Below are 17,089 nucleotides of genomic sequence, written 5' to 3' on the forward strand. Positions count from 1 at the left end.
TTTTAGGCGTGCCATTGCGCTTCAGACTGGAGGCAGTGGCGTACACGCGAGATGAGTCCACTCCGCTCTCCTCCCATACTCCTATCCGGGATTTGGCGGCTTCCCTCCCGGCCGTGTGTGCGTGCGTAAGCGTGTGTGGCTCCTGTTGTTTACAGCGTTGACTCCGTTCGGCAGAGACGGGCAGACAGTAAGGGGTTTGCGAGAAGGCTGCTGGAGAGTAATGCTGGAAAAAGAAGAGAAAGCAATTGAGAGAAAACTAAGGTAGAAGAACAACAAGAAATTATCGAGGCGAGAGGAAGCACTCCAAACAGGAGAAGTTCGCTTTGTATCCACATCTGTGAGCAGAGAGGGGAGAAGAAAAACCCCATACAGTAACTCCAACCCTCCAGCAAGTCAATTCCCAGTTAACGTGGAGGGCCACGGAGGGAGAAAAGGAGAGAGAAAGGAGATACAGAATCGTTAACTGCGGCTGAGAACGAATACAACAGAGAGCGCAGCGTCCGCTTGAAGTAAACGGGGATGCAGCTGGCGAAGCGTTTTCGTTCCGGTGGATCGTTTGGAAAGCGCATTGCTGGCTGAAGAGAGGAGGAGAAAGAGAGGGGGGTGACGAACGGAAGAGTTGCATTTTCATTCATTAATCCGTTCTCCTTTTTTGTTCGAGGGGAGAGCGAGGGAGGGGGAGCGTATCCGCAAGAGAAGAAAAACGTGGATTTCGTGAAAAAAGCCGGAGCGTGTCTTCCACATTTGCTGCTCGCACACCCTTTTTCACTCGCGACTGTTTGAAGAGATTTTCGTTTTTTGGGGTGTGTGTGTGTGTGAAAACAGTATCTGGAATTTAGTTGTTTTTTTTCTTTGGCTCCCTCCTCCACACTCGACTCTCAAGACATGGAGGTTGAAGACACTGACTATTCACGGGAGCAGTTTCCACGCCGCTGCTCGTGTCGTGCGTTAGCCAGCCGCGCATCTTTGTATCGTTGGCAAGCCTAACACAGCTAGTACGATTATACATTAATACAGGAGAATATTTAATCTTTATTTGTGTGTGGCTTGTTTTATCCTCAGAGGGAGTGCTGGAATATCATCCCCGACGACCTCCGATTGCACACTTGTTCAACAAAAAGTAACAGAACAGAATCCAAACAGTTACCTCTCTTTAGCGGATTTAAGTTTTTTTTTTTCTTCATTTTTTCCCAGGCCATCGGGCTCTTAAGGAATATACGACTTTTGTTTTGTGTTTTTTTTTTCTTTTTCTTACATATATTTGCACCCTTCCTAACCTTTTTATTTTTTTGGTATTTTTACTTTCCGTCAAGAAGTCCTTGGGCAGGTTGGGGGTTCGGTGAAGATTTTCCCCCCACCAATTTAATTAGGGATTAACGAACAGGAATGAGGTCTGGGTTAGAGAAGAAATCCATGACCTTGTTGTGGGGTCTTCTGCTGTTAGTCTCCATGATTTGTCTGTGGCCGGCCAACGGAGAAAGTAAGTTATGACTTTTTTTTTTTTGGTAAAGAAATGTGTCTTGTACAATTTTCGTGTACCCGTTATTTCGTTTTGTTATTTCGCTATCAACAATACAACGCATAGCAAGTCGTTCAAAACACAAATGAACTTTTGACGAAGACTGGTCTTAATAGCTCAACGTAGGTGAAATGGGATTTATGTGCCAACTCGTGTATTTTTACGTAGAGATTTGGAGATTTCCAATATACTACACTGTTTTATAACCTATTGCTATGTTTTAATCAGCATTGCTGTCCTATACCCCCCTAACTGGGACCAAAAAGTGAAGAGGCGAAGACAGTTGATTTGTTGTTAAAAGTATGTTTTTTATTGAATGTTAGAGCGAATTTATTGCTGAAATGCTTTTATTCAGGATTGTAAAGTGGAAAACAGTAGAACACAGAAGTAGTAGTAAATCACCAATTTCATTAATTTAAATTGTAATGTGAATGCTTGAAGGCAAACAGACCTGGCAATGTAATCTGTATTGGATGTTTACTGGAAATGAGAAAGGAGGCAGGTTTGCATTTTAAGTATGCAACAAACAAGGCCGATCGCTTCTACTCTTAATGATTGTTTGAAATTAATCAGTTGAGCTTGTAAAATGAGGTCCAATAAATTGAATTGCTCATGTGGTAGTGTTTCTTGAGGCTGTGTATTGTAAGGATAAAGCCAGCGCTGTAGCCTCGTGCATCGAGTGTGGAGTCGTGTGGTGAAATAAGTTCAGCACGTTTTCCACAATGCTGCCCAGGACTCTTAAGTGAATCCATTGCCAGAAGTCTTGCACTACTGACTTTTAAACAATTTCTTGTTACTATACAGTGTGTTTTTGTAAACTGATGACAAAATCCGACTGTCTGTTTTATGTAATCCAATTCAGGGTCCCGGGATATCAACTTCTGTTTAAGACAGGCTTTAAAATTATTACTACATTTGAATTGATCAGGTTGCCAGACTGGGCGTACTTTAAAACCGTTTGTTTTTTTTATGCGTGATTGATCCTGTTGGAATGGTCCCACCTGGTAAATTCCAATATTATGCTTGTAGTCAATTCATTATTTGCTTTAAAATCGTTACTTAGTCTAAAATATTTTGGGGTTTTCTATAAAATGTTTTGTATAGAAGCTTTTGGGCCACTGTCTGTAAGTATGCGGATTACCGACTTTGTCAATCAAGCACTGCCTGTGTAACACCTTGTGTTACCTTTTGAAAGGAAAGCAACTGCTAGTTTGTACGTTTGCGACCGATGCATTGTCTTGAACGGGCTTATATGGCTTTACTTGGATCGTGGTTTAATTATAGCAAATTATTTATGTTCCCGTTTTTAAGCCATGGTTCGATTTGATTACTGCAGACCCATAGCAGGTTAAACAACAAACAAAAAATACATATCCTTTGTTTTAGGCGAATAATTATTTCAGAAAAAATATGAAAGAAACCATACCAAAGTGACTGTCCCTCACACGTTTTTCTTGCTTTTTTGCGAATGCTTTGGGAAGTTTGGTATATAAAATGATTTTCACTTCTTTCATTTTCATCCGAGTCCCCCGTTCGTTCTTGTATTGTCCACGTTCTGCTATATTGAGGTTTTTTTCTCCGGGCACAGACTCGTCTCATTTCAGGCAGAAGTTAGCTACTCCCTTTGTGCACTCTTAACGCTTTTTTTTTTTCGGAATATGTTGATGAGAAAACGCTGGGAAGTTACGATGAGAGCCTGCATCTGTTTTGCTCTTTCCATCAATTCAACTAAAAAGCTTGTTGTGCACGAAGCTCCAGTTATTTTACAAAATAGCATGTTTGACCCTATACAAAATATGCAATAAAAAACTGCAAAAAAATAATGTCGCCACGTATAGTTATTCTCGTTTGTCTGTTTTTAAATAAATGCTGAACAAAACGAATTCAGTTCATTTTTTAATCCGGATTTCGCATAGGGCATTCTTGGTTCCCAAAGCAAAGGTGCGTGCTTCTATGAATACAGCCAGTAACGTTGCATTTAAAAGGGAAAAAAAAAAAACAAACACGTGACTGTCGTGTTTTTTTTCCTCTAGGATTGCGCATTAGCGCGTTAGACTTTGCAAACACGCCATTAGCAAACTGCATCGCTGTTTATTCCCTTGCAACATTTCCGTTATCTTTATACATCCAAGAACAGCTGAACAGGACGCGTTACTCCTCCTGTAGATTAGTTATATATTTATTCACGTTTTTTATTTTGTTTTAAAGTGACTGGCTGGCGTAAATTTTCCTGCGAGCAAAAATACACAGAGCCGAGTAATCAAAACAATGCGTCTCTTCGAATTCACGATCATCCCTCAGACCTACAGCGTATTTCTAAAGGAAGCATACTGCAGAAATGAACGAAATTTGTAGAGTCCGTGAAGGAACACAGCCGCGCATCGGACTCTGTCGTCGGTTGGCGTCACCTCTGTGTGTGTTTTTCTTGGTATTGTAGACCTCGTGCACTAGGAGCAGACGTCGCCTGAGATACAGCGTGGTCCGCGGGATTGCGCATCGCAGGCAAAAGCGAGGTGTGGGCGCGCTGTGCGCAGGTGCAGGGGACGGCGCTTTCCCCGTCCGGCCTTACGCAGCCTCACCTTGAGCTTCCAATCTACGTGCATGCGTCTCTCTTGAAATGTTTATGTTAGAGAAACAACGACAATGTGTTCTGAAAATAAACTTACACGAACGGTAGAATGCACTATTCGTAAAATAAGGCAGATGATGTATTTTGTTTAATAATTATGTTATAGTAAGCGGTTTGTATTTTTTTTTTTAATATTTTGGTATTTGCATGCACAATGCAATCTTTAAAATAATGTATCCATTGGTAAGATGTTTTTGATTTTCCTAATTTAATGAGAGTTGTCAATTTTGATAGTGATGAAGAAAAACGCATAGCATGTTGCACCAACATGTGGGTTTACCCCACGACTATGATCTGTATCTGTGTCACAAAGATATCTGTTAGGTGCAAGTCACACCACTTAGGGGCACACTAATCTCGCTCCGAGGTGGAAACAAAACGTAATATTCAGTACAATGTAATGTATTTATGTTATGCACAGTATAATCCCGATACAGTGCATACATAAGTGTGTCAGTTTGTATTTAATGAGCAGAACTATATCGGCAGAAAATAAACTTGCAGTGTACAGCACCAGCCAACAGATTTGTGTACTGATTTACTTTCAAATATTCTGATTTATACCTGCCATGTGGCAAAGTCAATGAACACCACTGTAAATAACATTGATATTATAAAAATACAAAATAAAGCGTGGTATAATTTTTCAAGCTTTTGAGTGCTGGAGTTTGATCATGAAGAATTGATTATATGTATAGTCATTGTATTAAAGCTCACTGTGTCAGAATGAACTGTAAGTAAACAGTTAATTATAGAAGTAAGATACTGAAGTTGATATTTAGTCGCTCATTGCTTTACATGAAAAAACAATGAGGTGGACTATTGTTTTTATAAACTTTTGCTTGGATGCATCCTGCATAATCATTTGAAGGACTGTCTTTTTTCCTTATACACAGAACCACTTTATAAAGTATAATGGCTGTGAAATGTGTTGTTGATGTACAGTACTTGATATTTAGTCAGTTAACACCTTTAGGACTGAGCTGCACAATAAAAAATATGTATGCGGTAGTTGTTCAATTTTTTTGAATTTTTGTCTTTAACCACACACTGCAATTCACAATGGATGCAATACTGTAAAGTTGAGCATTTTGTCTGCTCTGTGTACACAGGGATAAGTATTAGTTATTTTTATTGATTGCATATTAGACTGCATAACACAGTGTGTAGGGCTTATACTGGAGGACACCATGATAAAGTACATGAGCTCTTTTAAATATATCTGGTGCCTTGTTTTTAGTGATACTACTTATGAATGGGGTAAATATTGGTATTGCACTAAAAGTTGCTGCCTTGTATCTCAGTCACAGTCATTGTGAAGGTTAATCACTTTTCTTGTGTCTCTATGGATTTTCCTTAGTTTCTCCCACATCCTCACATAATACAAATGTTTATTAGATTAATTGGGAAACTGTCATTTTAGCCCAGTTCATGTGACAATGTGGTAGAGCCCCTTGAAGAACTGGTTTATTGGCCTGGCTTGCTCTCAGTCATGTATCCTGTACAGCAGGATGTCCATCCATCCATTATCCAACCCGCTATATCCTAACTACAGGGTCACTGGGGTCTGCTGGAGCCAGTCCCAGCCAACAAAGGGCGCAAGGCAGGAAACAAACACACACACTAAGCACACACTAGGTACAATTAAGAATCGCCAGTGCACCTAACCTGTATGTCTTTGGACTGTGGGGAGAACATGCAAACTCCACGCAGGGAGGACCCAGGAAGCGAACCCGGGTCTCCTAACTGCAAGGCAGCAGCGCTACCCACTGCGCCACCGTGCCGCCCCATAGACAAATGTGACCCAGAAATAAAAAAAAGAGTTCAGAAAATAGGTGGGTGAGAGGATGCTCATAGCAATACTGCAGAGGGAACACCACCTTGTAATTTAGTGTGTTTATTTGCAACCTAATTTTAAATGAAATTCCCTTTCATTCATTGTGTCATATAATGTGAACTTTCATAAAAGTGCTTATCAAGCAAGTGCAGTTTTTGAATTCAAATATCATGAAATAGTGAATTGATATTCATTTCAAAAATACCAGAATAATAGAGATCCAGAAACCGTGCCATTAACTTTGCCTGTTTTTGAAATCTGTGGCAAATGTTCATCTTGAATATTTAATTTCAAAATATTGAGACCAAAATGGCCTTGTGCTCCAAAAAGGGGAGCATTTTCCTGAGAGAGGGTGTTTCAAAGTGGAATGAGCATTCAGCGGTAGCATTACAGGAAGATGTTCTAAATTTAAACCCAGACTGTAATCAAATTGTAGCATTCTCTTCCTTATTATGTAAAGCTTAATTTTCTCATTCTTTATTGTTCTCGTCTTTACTGTGGGCTTGGATTCTCTTTGCTTTGTACATTTTTCTCTTTTCCTTTGTACATTTATCTTTTAAAGTAATGGACTGCTTAATTTTAGTGTTTTTTATGGCACTGTAAACCACCATGACAGTCCAGCCTTTGAAAGGAGCTATATACTGTAAAGTAAAGGTTGTATGTTCACAGAAGGTGACCCACAGTCCAAGTAAATGTGTATCACCAGGAATTGGTTTTATTCTATTACAGTATTCTTAATCAAGTCCACTATGCAGTAATCACAAATATAGTATGGCTAGTATACATTACAAAAACTAGACATAAGTCAAAACAATCTTTTCACGCACATATATAACATGATTTTAGTTTTTTTTTTTTATTCATTTTTAATTTTTGTTTGTTATTAATGTCTGCTGAAAACTGAACAGCATAGTGCAGCAGCTCAATATCTGTGACACAAATAAATATACAGCAGTATACACATCGTTATTCAAAAATATATATTTAATCTGATTGTATCTGCCATGGCCTTACTTTAGAGTAGGTGTTAAGCTCTGCATCTTTTTAATTTAACACTACTATTAATAGCAGATAGATCTAAGGTAGCATTATAAATGCTGAAAGATCTGTGTCAGTCGTATTAAGAGAAAAATTCTTAGAGAAAGTTTAAAATTTATGTCAGAATTAGTGAGTGAGAGGAAAATGGAATGTAATAAGGAACACAAAATACTATTTAAATGGAAACAAACTGTAGAAACATTGTTTTTATATTTTACATGAAAAAACGTATGGGTATAGTGCTTTAGTAGAAAAATTGAAAGCATTCGGTATGCTTGGTGTTAAAATTTTGACATAGCTGGAAGTAGTTGTAAGCTTTAGGATTAGGGTTCATAGCCTGGATACTTTTACAGTATATAGTCTTTGTAACCTCACTAAATTTGTTCAAGATTGTCCAAGCATAAAAATGGAGGCTGTACCCTATTATTGTTAAGACTCCAAGTCAACAAACAAAATAAGAGGTTCACTCAGCAAAAAAATTCAGTAGTTTGTTTTTTATTTTTATCTTGTTAATAATAAATGAAAAGTGCCATACTATGCACACAACTCAAGCCACGTTGTGTTTAGTAAACCAGATGATTTCAAGCATAAAGTAGGTCCTGCAGGCTGGTCCTAGCTGTAGGGCCCGTAGTGTTGCCTAGTACCTTGTTGCTGTTGTTTTTTATGCCTCATTCTTCGATGTCTTACCTTCTTGCTGTTTTTTTCTGGTTTTAATTATTCAGTAGAAACGAAAGAGTCCAGAATCACATGGTGTCTTTTGTAGCAGGTTGTGCATTCTGATTTTTTTTTTCCCCTTAATTCTCCACTCTCCATGAGGACAAGTCACTTTAAAATATCATGCCACATTTCCATTATTTGATGATTTTATGGATTTGATTAAAATGCATGACTGTAGTTCTTGGTTTAGGGATTACTTTTAGACTATTTTTGTGCTGCTGCCAAATGCAAGTATAATGTATTTTACATTTTTTTTTTTTTTTAGAAAACAAAGAATTTGGGATAAAATAACTAATAAAAGAGGAATGGAGCTGACTGACGGCTGTGTGTATGTGAGCAGCTGAAATGGCAGGATTGCGTTATGTGACCTTTTGAGGAGTTCATTTGTAGCCCAGTTTTCAGTCGGGTATAATTAGTGAATTAAGACCTGAGCGATCCAAGTTGAAAAGACAAATTCTAAGGCATGCTTTCAAAATCTTTTTTTTTTTCGTTCTTTTAGTGCTGTTTGTAATGATGGTGTCTTGGCATTTTTTTATTTACTGTACTGCATATAATGTTTGCAAGCTGTTTTTTAAAAAAACAGAATTCAGCTTTAATTTTTAAAACTCTTTTCAAGACATTCATATGTTACAGAGGACATAAAATCCAGTCAGCCTGAAAAAATACCTGGGCTCAGTATTTCCTGTTTAGGTGCAGGTGCTAGAGCCTATCATGACAGTATTAGCCAAGAAGCAATCTTAAACAGTTTATCACAGGACAGGCAGATATAAACCACTCCTACCTTTACATGGCTAGTTCAGTGTTGTCATTCAATATTGTTGTGTAAAGCACAAGACCTCGGGGAGAACATACAAACTCTATTTAGACAATGCCTGAGCCAGGACTGAAACCTGAACCTTGCTGTTGTGAGGCAGCAGTGCTAATCACTGTATCGCCTGCTCTCCATGTTGTATTAAGTGGAACAAAAAGAGTTTTAATAATCCTTAAATTTTAAAATGGATGCAATTAGTGCCCGAGGAGCAGTGTATCCTCATGGTTGTTCTAACAGGCAAACACTGTGGGGTCTCCAACCTTCCAGGTTTAGCAATAGTACAAGCTAATACCAAAAGAGACCACAGTTGGCACAGCTGAAAGAACTGCTTTCATTTAAGATTTGTGTAAAAAATGAAATGTTCAAGTTACAAAGCTTTGTAGTTTGACTTTTATTGCTTGGCTTTAGGAAAAATTTGTTTCAGTCACAGCATTGTGGTTGCTAATAAAGGACTTGCCCTGATTTCCCCCCCCCAAATCTTCTCATCCTTACCTCCCAAAGCACTCAGGACTTGGGCTGAAACAGCTTTTCCACAGAAGGGTTTGCAATCTGTAAGGGCCTTTATATATCTTTTTTTTTTCCTCCCAATCTCTTTAAACTCGTCACTTTTTAAATATGAAGTGAGTTGATGAAAAAATGTGATGCAGCTGGTTTTATCTTGGAGAAATTGTGTCCCAAAATGTAATGCTATATGTTCAAACTTAATTTCCTTACCCCTTTCCATGTTTGAATGGCTTCCTTAGCTAAGAAGAGTTGGACCTGACATTTTGCAATTTAACACCTCTAAAACACAATTGTGTCTTCTGTAAAGTTCTGCAGTCTTACAGGACCTTTGTTTTTTCATAGTTGTGGTTGTTGCCAAAGTGGCCCTGTATGGACCTCACATATTCACTCTGGCTGCATCTTGACATAAAGGAGGGGACGGCTGGCTTAAACATGAATGTGCTATAACCTCCCCTGCCCTCTCTGTCTGGCCTGTTGCTGTTTTCATCCAATCAAAACAAGTGGTATGTTTCTAAGCTGTTTTGGGAAGGTGGAAAATGGCATTTCGTGCTACAGAGAGCCATGAAATTAGCCATAGAAACAGAAAAGATCACAGATTTAAATGGAACTAGATTTGCACAGCCTGCTTTAGCGGCCTTGTAACTGTGCTGAAACTGTTTTAGTGACTCTGTTCACACATGCACATCTCAATAGGTTTGGATATGTTTGTAACATGATGCAATTGATTATGATGTAATGCACCATTCTGTACCTCCGTGTACTTAGTTGATATCATGTCACTGTTATAATGCCAGTAACACTAATTTAAGTCAGTTACTCAACTTGTTCACTGCCATTAGAAGATATAAACAGTGATTATATTAATTTACAGTATTTAATTTAGTAAGAAAATTATTTTAGTAAGGATGTTTAGAGTAGGTAGTAATGTTCCAATTTGTTTTTTATTTCTAGTAAAGTTTTAACCTTCAGTGATTCATCCATCTTCAAACACATGCAGTCAAAAAATCTGGAGTCCATTCTGGCAGCGTTGAGCTCAAGGCAGGAATCAAGGTTAAAAGGAGTAGCAGATGGCAAATATGGACTCTTATTTCAGGTCAATTCAATATCGTCAGTCTGTAAAAGAATTCTTTTGTTCTGGGAGGTAGCCTGGTTCCTGGTTACAAATAATAACAAAGCATGTTATTTTCATTTAAAGTATTATCTCTTAGGAAGGAAATTTGATGACACAGTGGTTGGTACTGCTGCCTTTCACAGCTCCACAGTCCTGGGTAGGGCTGTCAGAACAATTGCCACTATTTGAATGTAATTTGAACATATTAACAAAAACCTTGCATTTGAATGTTAGTCTTTGCTTTTTAGTAACAGAGTAGTTGTTTGTATTACCTTTCACTAATTTCAGCATCGTAATTCCGGGTATGCTAGGTAGTATTGTGGCATTTTACAGATCTGTTTTTGCACATCCCTTCCAGTAGCAGTTTGTTCGTATTAACTGTATAGGAATGTTTCATTGGAGCAGTATATTCATATTTTTGAATAGTTATCCTGTATCTTCATTAGTAAAATGAAGCATTTTGTGTATCTTAAATATACCTTTTCACAATGTACTTGGGAACAGATTTTCAGCTCCACTTGCTATGCTATTTGATCTACAGTTAAATGCTTTTCTGGCACACTAAAATATTGTGCTCTCTATCCTCATTTTTATGTAGTTTCTTTTAAAACTTTTTCTAGGTTATTTGTTACTTTTTTTGTGTTTTGCTTTCCTTTTAAGTATTTTTTTTTCTTATCCCAAAATGAAAGTTTGTCCTTTTTTATTTTAGTTTTATTTTAAACTAATCAATTTATTTCCACATCTTACCATGGCACACTTTATTTTCTCAGAGAGCTACCGTTTTGTGATTCAACTGTTTGTGCAACAACTCTGAGGTGAAAAGATTACATTAATGAATCATTCCAGACTATTTATCCATATTTACTGTCCTGGGTGGGTGTAAAATAAACAAAACTTTTGGCACAAATTCAGAAATAGTGATGGAATCTTGTTGTAATGAAATTCATGGAACCATAAAAATATTTCTTTATAACAGAAAATTTTTTATAATAAATAAGGGGAAAATGCATATACTGTATCATTGTGACTGGGTTCGCCAACAATTCACCATCTCTAATGGCAGCGGTGCAAGGACAGCTCCGTAGCTGCACTGCTGCATCTGGTAAACCAAAGGCAAAGTAAGTTGTTGTCCTCTGAAGGATCAGACTTACCATGTAACATGCTTGTTGCACAGTGCTTAGAACATTTAACACCGGGGTTTGACCTGCTCTTCCTTGCACTCGCCTGGTCTTCCACAGTGATCATTCTGAGTTGCTGGTGTTCTGAAGGTGGGAACTAAAGCAGGAAGATTACCTGTGTCACGGTCCCTATCTCATGTGCTTGAGTGCTGAAGTAGCAGCTCCTATTTTGAATGGTCTTGAGACTGTACCTGACTTCTTCATACAGTAATAAAGTACCTGTATATAAATACAAACACACTTCTGTTTTTTTTTTTTATTTTGCTCAGGTCTCAACACCTAAATTTTACCTTTTTTTTAGGCATGATACCAAATGCTTTAACCATGTCAATTTTTTTCATTCCAAGATCAACTTTTTCCAGGATTGTTAGTTTTTCTTTCAGCATAAACTCTGTTTCTCACCTTTTTTTGTCATCGCAAAGAAAACTTTGTGAAGCACTGTGAAACTTAAACAGTACAGTATTGGCACATGATACAACCACCTGCATGGATGCTTGTTGGAGCACTGACTCAGAATTTCGGCCGTGTGTCATGCCGCACCTGCACTTTCACTGAGATCACCTGAGACCAGAAATTTCGCAACTGACTCTCAATTTATTTTTGTCTAACAAGGGTCGGCTAAAATGTTGGCACGGCATTAAGTATTTTTAGTATTGCATTATCATCTTGTTTGGCCATATTTGGTTGAAAAACTTTTGTCATACATTTTTTTGAACAGTTCATTAAACAAAATCCATTAAAAATGATGTTGCATGAATGTTTGTCCGGGCCAACAAAAAGTATAGCAGGATTTGACTTTTATCTAGTTGTATGCTACAAAACATTTTATCATAAACATTAATTTCAGTACCTTTTATAAAATCGTGCATAATTGTAACATAGCAAACAACATCTTCTTTACTAAACTTGTAACACAAACACACTGGTTCAGAATGCAAATACCTTTCTTCCAATGAAAAATTAATTAATATTAAATTTTTCTTTGGGACAGCTTCCTTTTTAAATGTTACACACTTGACTTCGATCATACCATTGCATCTTTACAGTGCTACTCTGAATAAATCTTGTGGATTAATTGATTTATCCCCATCTGAGTTTCTATGAGAAATAGGGGAGTAATTAACCTCTCATGAATTTGCAAAGTCAATGTGTTATAATTAAAAAGATATCAAGTATCAAAATGAATATACTGTGTTCATCTTTCTATCCATTACATTTGCAGTTGTTACCCTGTTGCAATGTGGGATCAACTCGAAGTATGTAGGTTGTTGTGCACATCATGGTTGTCTAAGATTGAGCATAAATAAATTAACTTAATTTGTTATTAGCACCCTGGTTATTAGTCTTTCTTCTTTTGACTTCCGAGTATGATTTAGTTTAGTGTTTTGGCTTTGGCATCATGCGAATTTCCTGATCTGCACATTTGGCCTGTTTTTTGGCTACATTTTATCTCCAGCTACCTTATTTTTAAGTCCTGTTATGTTTCAGCAATTGGTCATAACATCTGTTCCAGGTGTTTTTTTTTGTACTGAGGTCCCTCACTTACTGCCATTTCATGCTAGAAAAGGGATGGGCAAACCTATTTCCTGGGATGATGAGTGGTCTGTAATGACTTCTACAGTGAGCTATATATAATTTGATTGTAAATAGGAACCCTGGTTATCTAACACATGTATTAATGACAAACATTAACTTAAAACAATTTTTGGAACTATTTTTATATTAGTAAACATTTTAAGCAGAGCATTACTCAAAACACTAGTGAAAGAAATTTTTTTTAAAGCATAGTGATTTTGCTATGACATTGTTCTAATGATGAACATGAAACTGCAGGGTTCTGTACAATCTAACTACGGAGATGATGGATATCACAGCAATTTATTACAAAGATTTGTACCTGTCAGTAGGCTTCTATATGTCTATTTGTGATAAGACCTGCTCACAATTGTATTTGCTACCAAATAATGATGTTTGCAAATGATTTGCATCCATTTGTTCTTTGGAAACAAATTATGTTTAATGTATAGTTTGCAGAAATCAAATAAGGAAATCTTGAAATATTGTTCAAATTAACAGTAAAAGAAGATTACAAAATTGCAAATTCTGTCCTGCACTACATAAAGTTCTGAAAGTGAAATTCAAATTGATCACGAAGGATGGCAACCTAAGCAATAGTTTGCCCATCACGGTGCTAGAACTTTTTAAGATTTCATCTCTGCAATAAAGAGCTGAGGTCTTTTCACTGTAAACACAATGGAAAATAACTGCTATATTTCAAGTTTTCCTTTTATTGCTATAGTAACTTATTTTAAAGAGTCTACACAATGTTAGCAATGCCTTTTTTAGCTACCTGAGCCAACTTGTCTAATAGGTTACTTAACTGCTGACCTGACACACATTGCCTAAAACAATGAGAGGTAATGATTAAGGTCACTTGTATTTTGCTCCAACTGTTAACAGATGAAACAGAGGCTGAGTTTAGTTTGGTCTGGTATGCTAATCCTTGACCACTTGTTGATGTCAAACACTCATCTGGTGTCCCACATACTCTTTATGTGTTGTGTTTTTTTATTAACTTTGCTAATATTCATCTAACCCAAGCTGCTTGTGTTTTATTTAAAAATTTAGTACATTAATGTTTAATTTAGTAGTCTGTGAAAAATGTATTCATTTTAAAATACGAGGTGAGACACAAAAATAACCGGACTGGGCTTGGGGCTTTCCTGGAAAACCATCTGGAGGTTGGCCGAACGTGAATCATAGAACTATATCTCCTTCTACGCGTCCTCTCAAACCGGCTAGATATATCCTGTGAATAGCCCAGTCAGTATTTGCACAATAATGGCTACACAAGTTGCCACTATAATGTTAGGTGAAAAAATCGAACAGCAAATCAACATCAAATTTCTCACAAAATTGAACAAAACAACAACAGAAACATATGAAATGATAAAAACAGTGTATGGTGATAACCGTTTGTCTTGCACAAAAGTTTGAGTGGCACAAACGTTTCAAGGAAGGACAACACAAGAAAATGTGGAAGGTGTTCAATGCCCAAGGTCGCCCACACTCGTCTCGGACGGATGAAAGCATCAAAACCGTGAATTAGATTGTTCAAAATGATCATACTGATTTTTCTGTTAAGCAGTTTTTGATTGTCAAAAACATTCCTGTCCTCGTTCATCCTCCCTATTCGCCCGATTTAGCTCCCTGTGATTTTTACTTTTCCCGAAAATCAAAAGTGACCTGAAGGGAACACATTTTTCTTCAGTGGATGAAGTGAAGACAGAGGTGGCAAGCCTGTTTCATTTCGAAATTCTACGCGTAACGGTCATAGCGGTTGACAACGTCCGCCATGTTAAACTTTCTTATTTATGGCCCCATCTTTACGAAATTTGGTAGGTGGCTTCCCTGCACTAACCAAAACCGATGTACGTACTTATTTTGGTGGTATGATGCCACTGTCGGCTGCCATATTGAACTTTCTAATGGTCTTTGTTACCTATGGGCCCATCTTCAAGAAATTTGGTACGCGGGTTCCCAACGCTAACTGAATCCTACTTACATACATATATACGTCCATAGCTTGCAGCTCGGTCGCTGTGTGAGGTGCCGTTGGGTCCCCCATCCCTACGCTTCCCACGTTGTTGGCTGCCTGCCTATATAAGGCCATCTATCACTCCGGTCTCTTCATTCCCTTCCTTGCTTTGCCACGGTATTCACGTCTCCCTGCTGATAACTGCAGCCTTTTAATTTAATCCACGGCTTTTCCGCTGTTTTATTGTTCATTTATTACGATTATAGTTATTGTATAGGTGTTTTAGATTTAGTTTACATTGTTCACGTACCCATTTCCTTTATCGTTCCAACCGTACCCCCACTAACATGTTATCGAGGTGATCACCGTCGATCAAATAACTGTAACTTACCGAGTGGTTTCCATGCCCGGAGATGGCGCCTGCCTTTTCCATTCTCTGTGTTAAATATTGTACGGCCATATAAGGCTCACTCTTGATATCTGGAGGAACATTGTGTTTTATGTATTGAATGACTGGGACAGGTTCAAGGTGTGGACTGATGACTGTACAGGAGCTAATTATACTACACAGGAGCACTGTAAGAGTGAAATGCTTAAGCCCTTCACCTATGGTTCTGCATGTGAGTTGATGGCTGCCGCTGAATTGTTTGGTTGTCGATTTCAAGTTTACCGAAATGGCCAAATATTTTACACCTTTGGACAACCACCAGTGCCTCTTAAACATCTTAGATTCACAGGTGACGATTTGGAGTGTACACTTGATGTTTATGAATGTTTAAACTCTCAAAAGCTGGATGCGAAGTTATCGATGAAACCAGTCGTATGCTTACAACACTTGACAAATGCCGAATGTCACTTCAACACAGCAAGTCCTGCAAATACTAATGTAATTGAAACAAACCATGAAACTCAAACCGATTATGACAACAGCAATATATCTATCTCTCTATCTCTATCTATCTATCAGAAAGTATTCGCAGCACATCACTTTTTCCACATTTTATGGTACAGCCTTATTCCAAAACTGATTTAATTGGACTTTTCACACCTGTATAAAAACCTTTTATAAGGCTAATTTTTGCAACACAAATACAATTTATGTATAAAAATGTTAATCTTCATCTGTCATGCAATTACTTTCAAACTTATGGGGCTAGAACTTTGATTTTGGACATTATCGAAAGTTTTTGATCTGATGTGTTCCTGAAAATTTTTGCACTTTCAGTAGTGTCAAACTGGTGGGCAGAAAAGTTTATTGTACTTAAAACATGATTCTCTGCAAAGCCCATCTATTGATAATTCCCCAGGACACGGTACATAAAGTAGGTGTTCAGAATTTTCAGTATAACTTAAGTTAGTAAATAATGAGTGAATATTTTACTGTTTATATCCAGTTTTTGCACCATTTTCATTTAGGACTGTTTCTCTAGTTTAAATTAATTTAAATGGAAAAAAAGTATACAGTACGTTCACTGTAGAGCTGGGTGATATGGCAAATAATAAAACCCCTTATTTTTTTAATTTATGGATGATTTATTTAAATATTTCAACATAGAAATCACTTTCAGCTATTCTTGAGGAAAAAAGCAAGTGGGTTGTCCTAATTTTGCAAACTGAAAATACAACTGTACCCTTCCTAGAAATACAAAAACACTTTTATCATCATTGAGAAAAGGTGCAACATAAGAAAGATTTCTCTGTGGACTTTCCTGCACTTTTTTTTTTTTTTGCAGCCCTCATTCTTTTTCCCTTTCATATCATTTATGGGGAACTTTTCAAGTTTTTCTAACCTAAGACACGCTTTCTGCAATCCCACAGGTGTCTTGTGTTTTCTTTACACAGTTTAGCTTGCAGAACACACCAGCCAGCTTCTTCCATCTAATGTAACTGCTGGTGTCTGGCAGGAGCTGCATGCAGAGGAATCTCTTCCTCCAAGTTTGCTCTGATAGCCCTTTGAGCACCCATTACATACAGCCTGCTTGCTCTTTTTTCCATCATAGCCTAGTCACAGCTGCAGGCTATGAAGGCATGATAGACAGATCCAGCGCATTCTTACCCCCTGGCCCCAGGCAAGGCACGCTGTACTCCTAACTGCGCTGCCTAACAGTATACAGGGGTTTACTTTATAATGCAGGGAGTGCAGTCTGTGCGGTCCATGCTGAAATAGGGCGAAGAATACTAGGGAACTGTTTGTTGGGGACAGACTT

The 17,089-nt window shown here is 37.6% G+C and overlaps 1 protein-coding gene across 1 annotated transcript in view; it reads left to right on the forward strand.

The window, feature by feature from the left end:
• Window positions 1–1,325: 1,325 nt before the first annotated feature.
• LOC120541537 (insulin-like growth factor 1 receptor) overlaps window positions 1,326–17,089 on the forward strand; it is a 384,927-nt gene continuing 369,163 nt past the window's right edge. Inside the window, exon 1 of the mRNA XM_039773260.1 lies at window positions 1,326–1,480. Coding sequence (XP_039629194.1) covers window positions 1,387–1,480 — 94 coding nt within the window. The 5' untranslated portion in view covers window positions 1,326–1,386. The remainder of the gene's footprint in view (window positions 1,481–17,089) is intronic.

This window comes from Polypterus senegalus, chromosome 12, assembly GCF_016835505.1.
Source record: "Polypterus senegalus isolate Bchr_013 chromosome 12, ASM1683550v1, whole genome shotgun sequence".
Lineage (NCBI taxonomy): Eukaryota > Metazoa > Chordata > Cladistia > Polypteriformes > Polypteridae > Polypterus > Polypterus senegalus.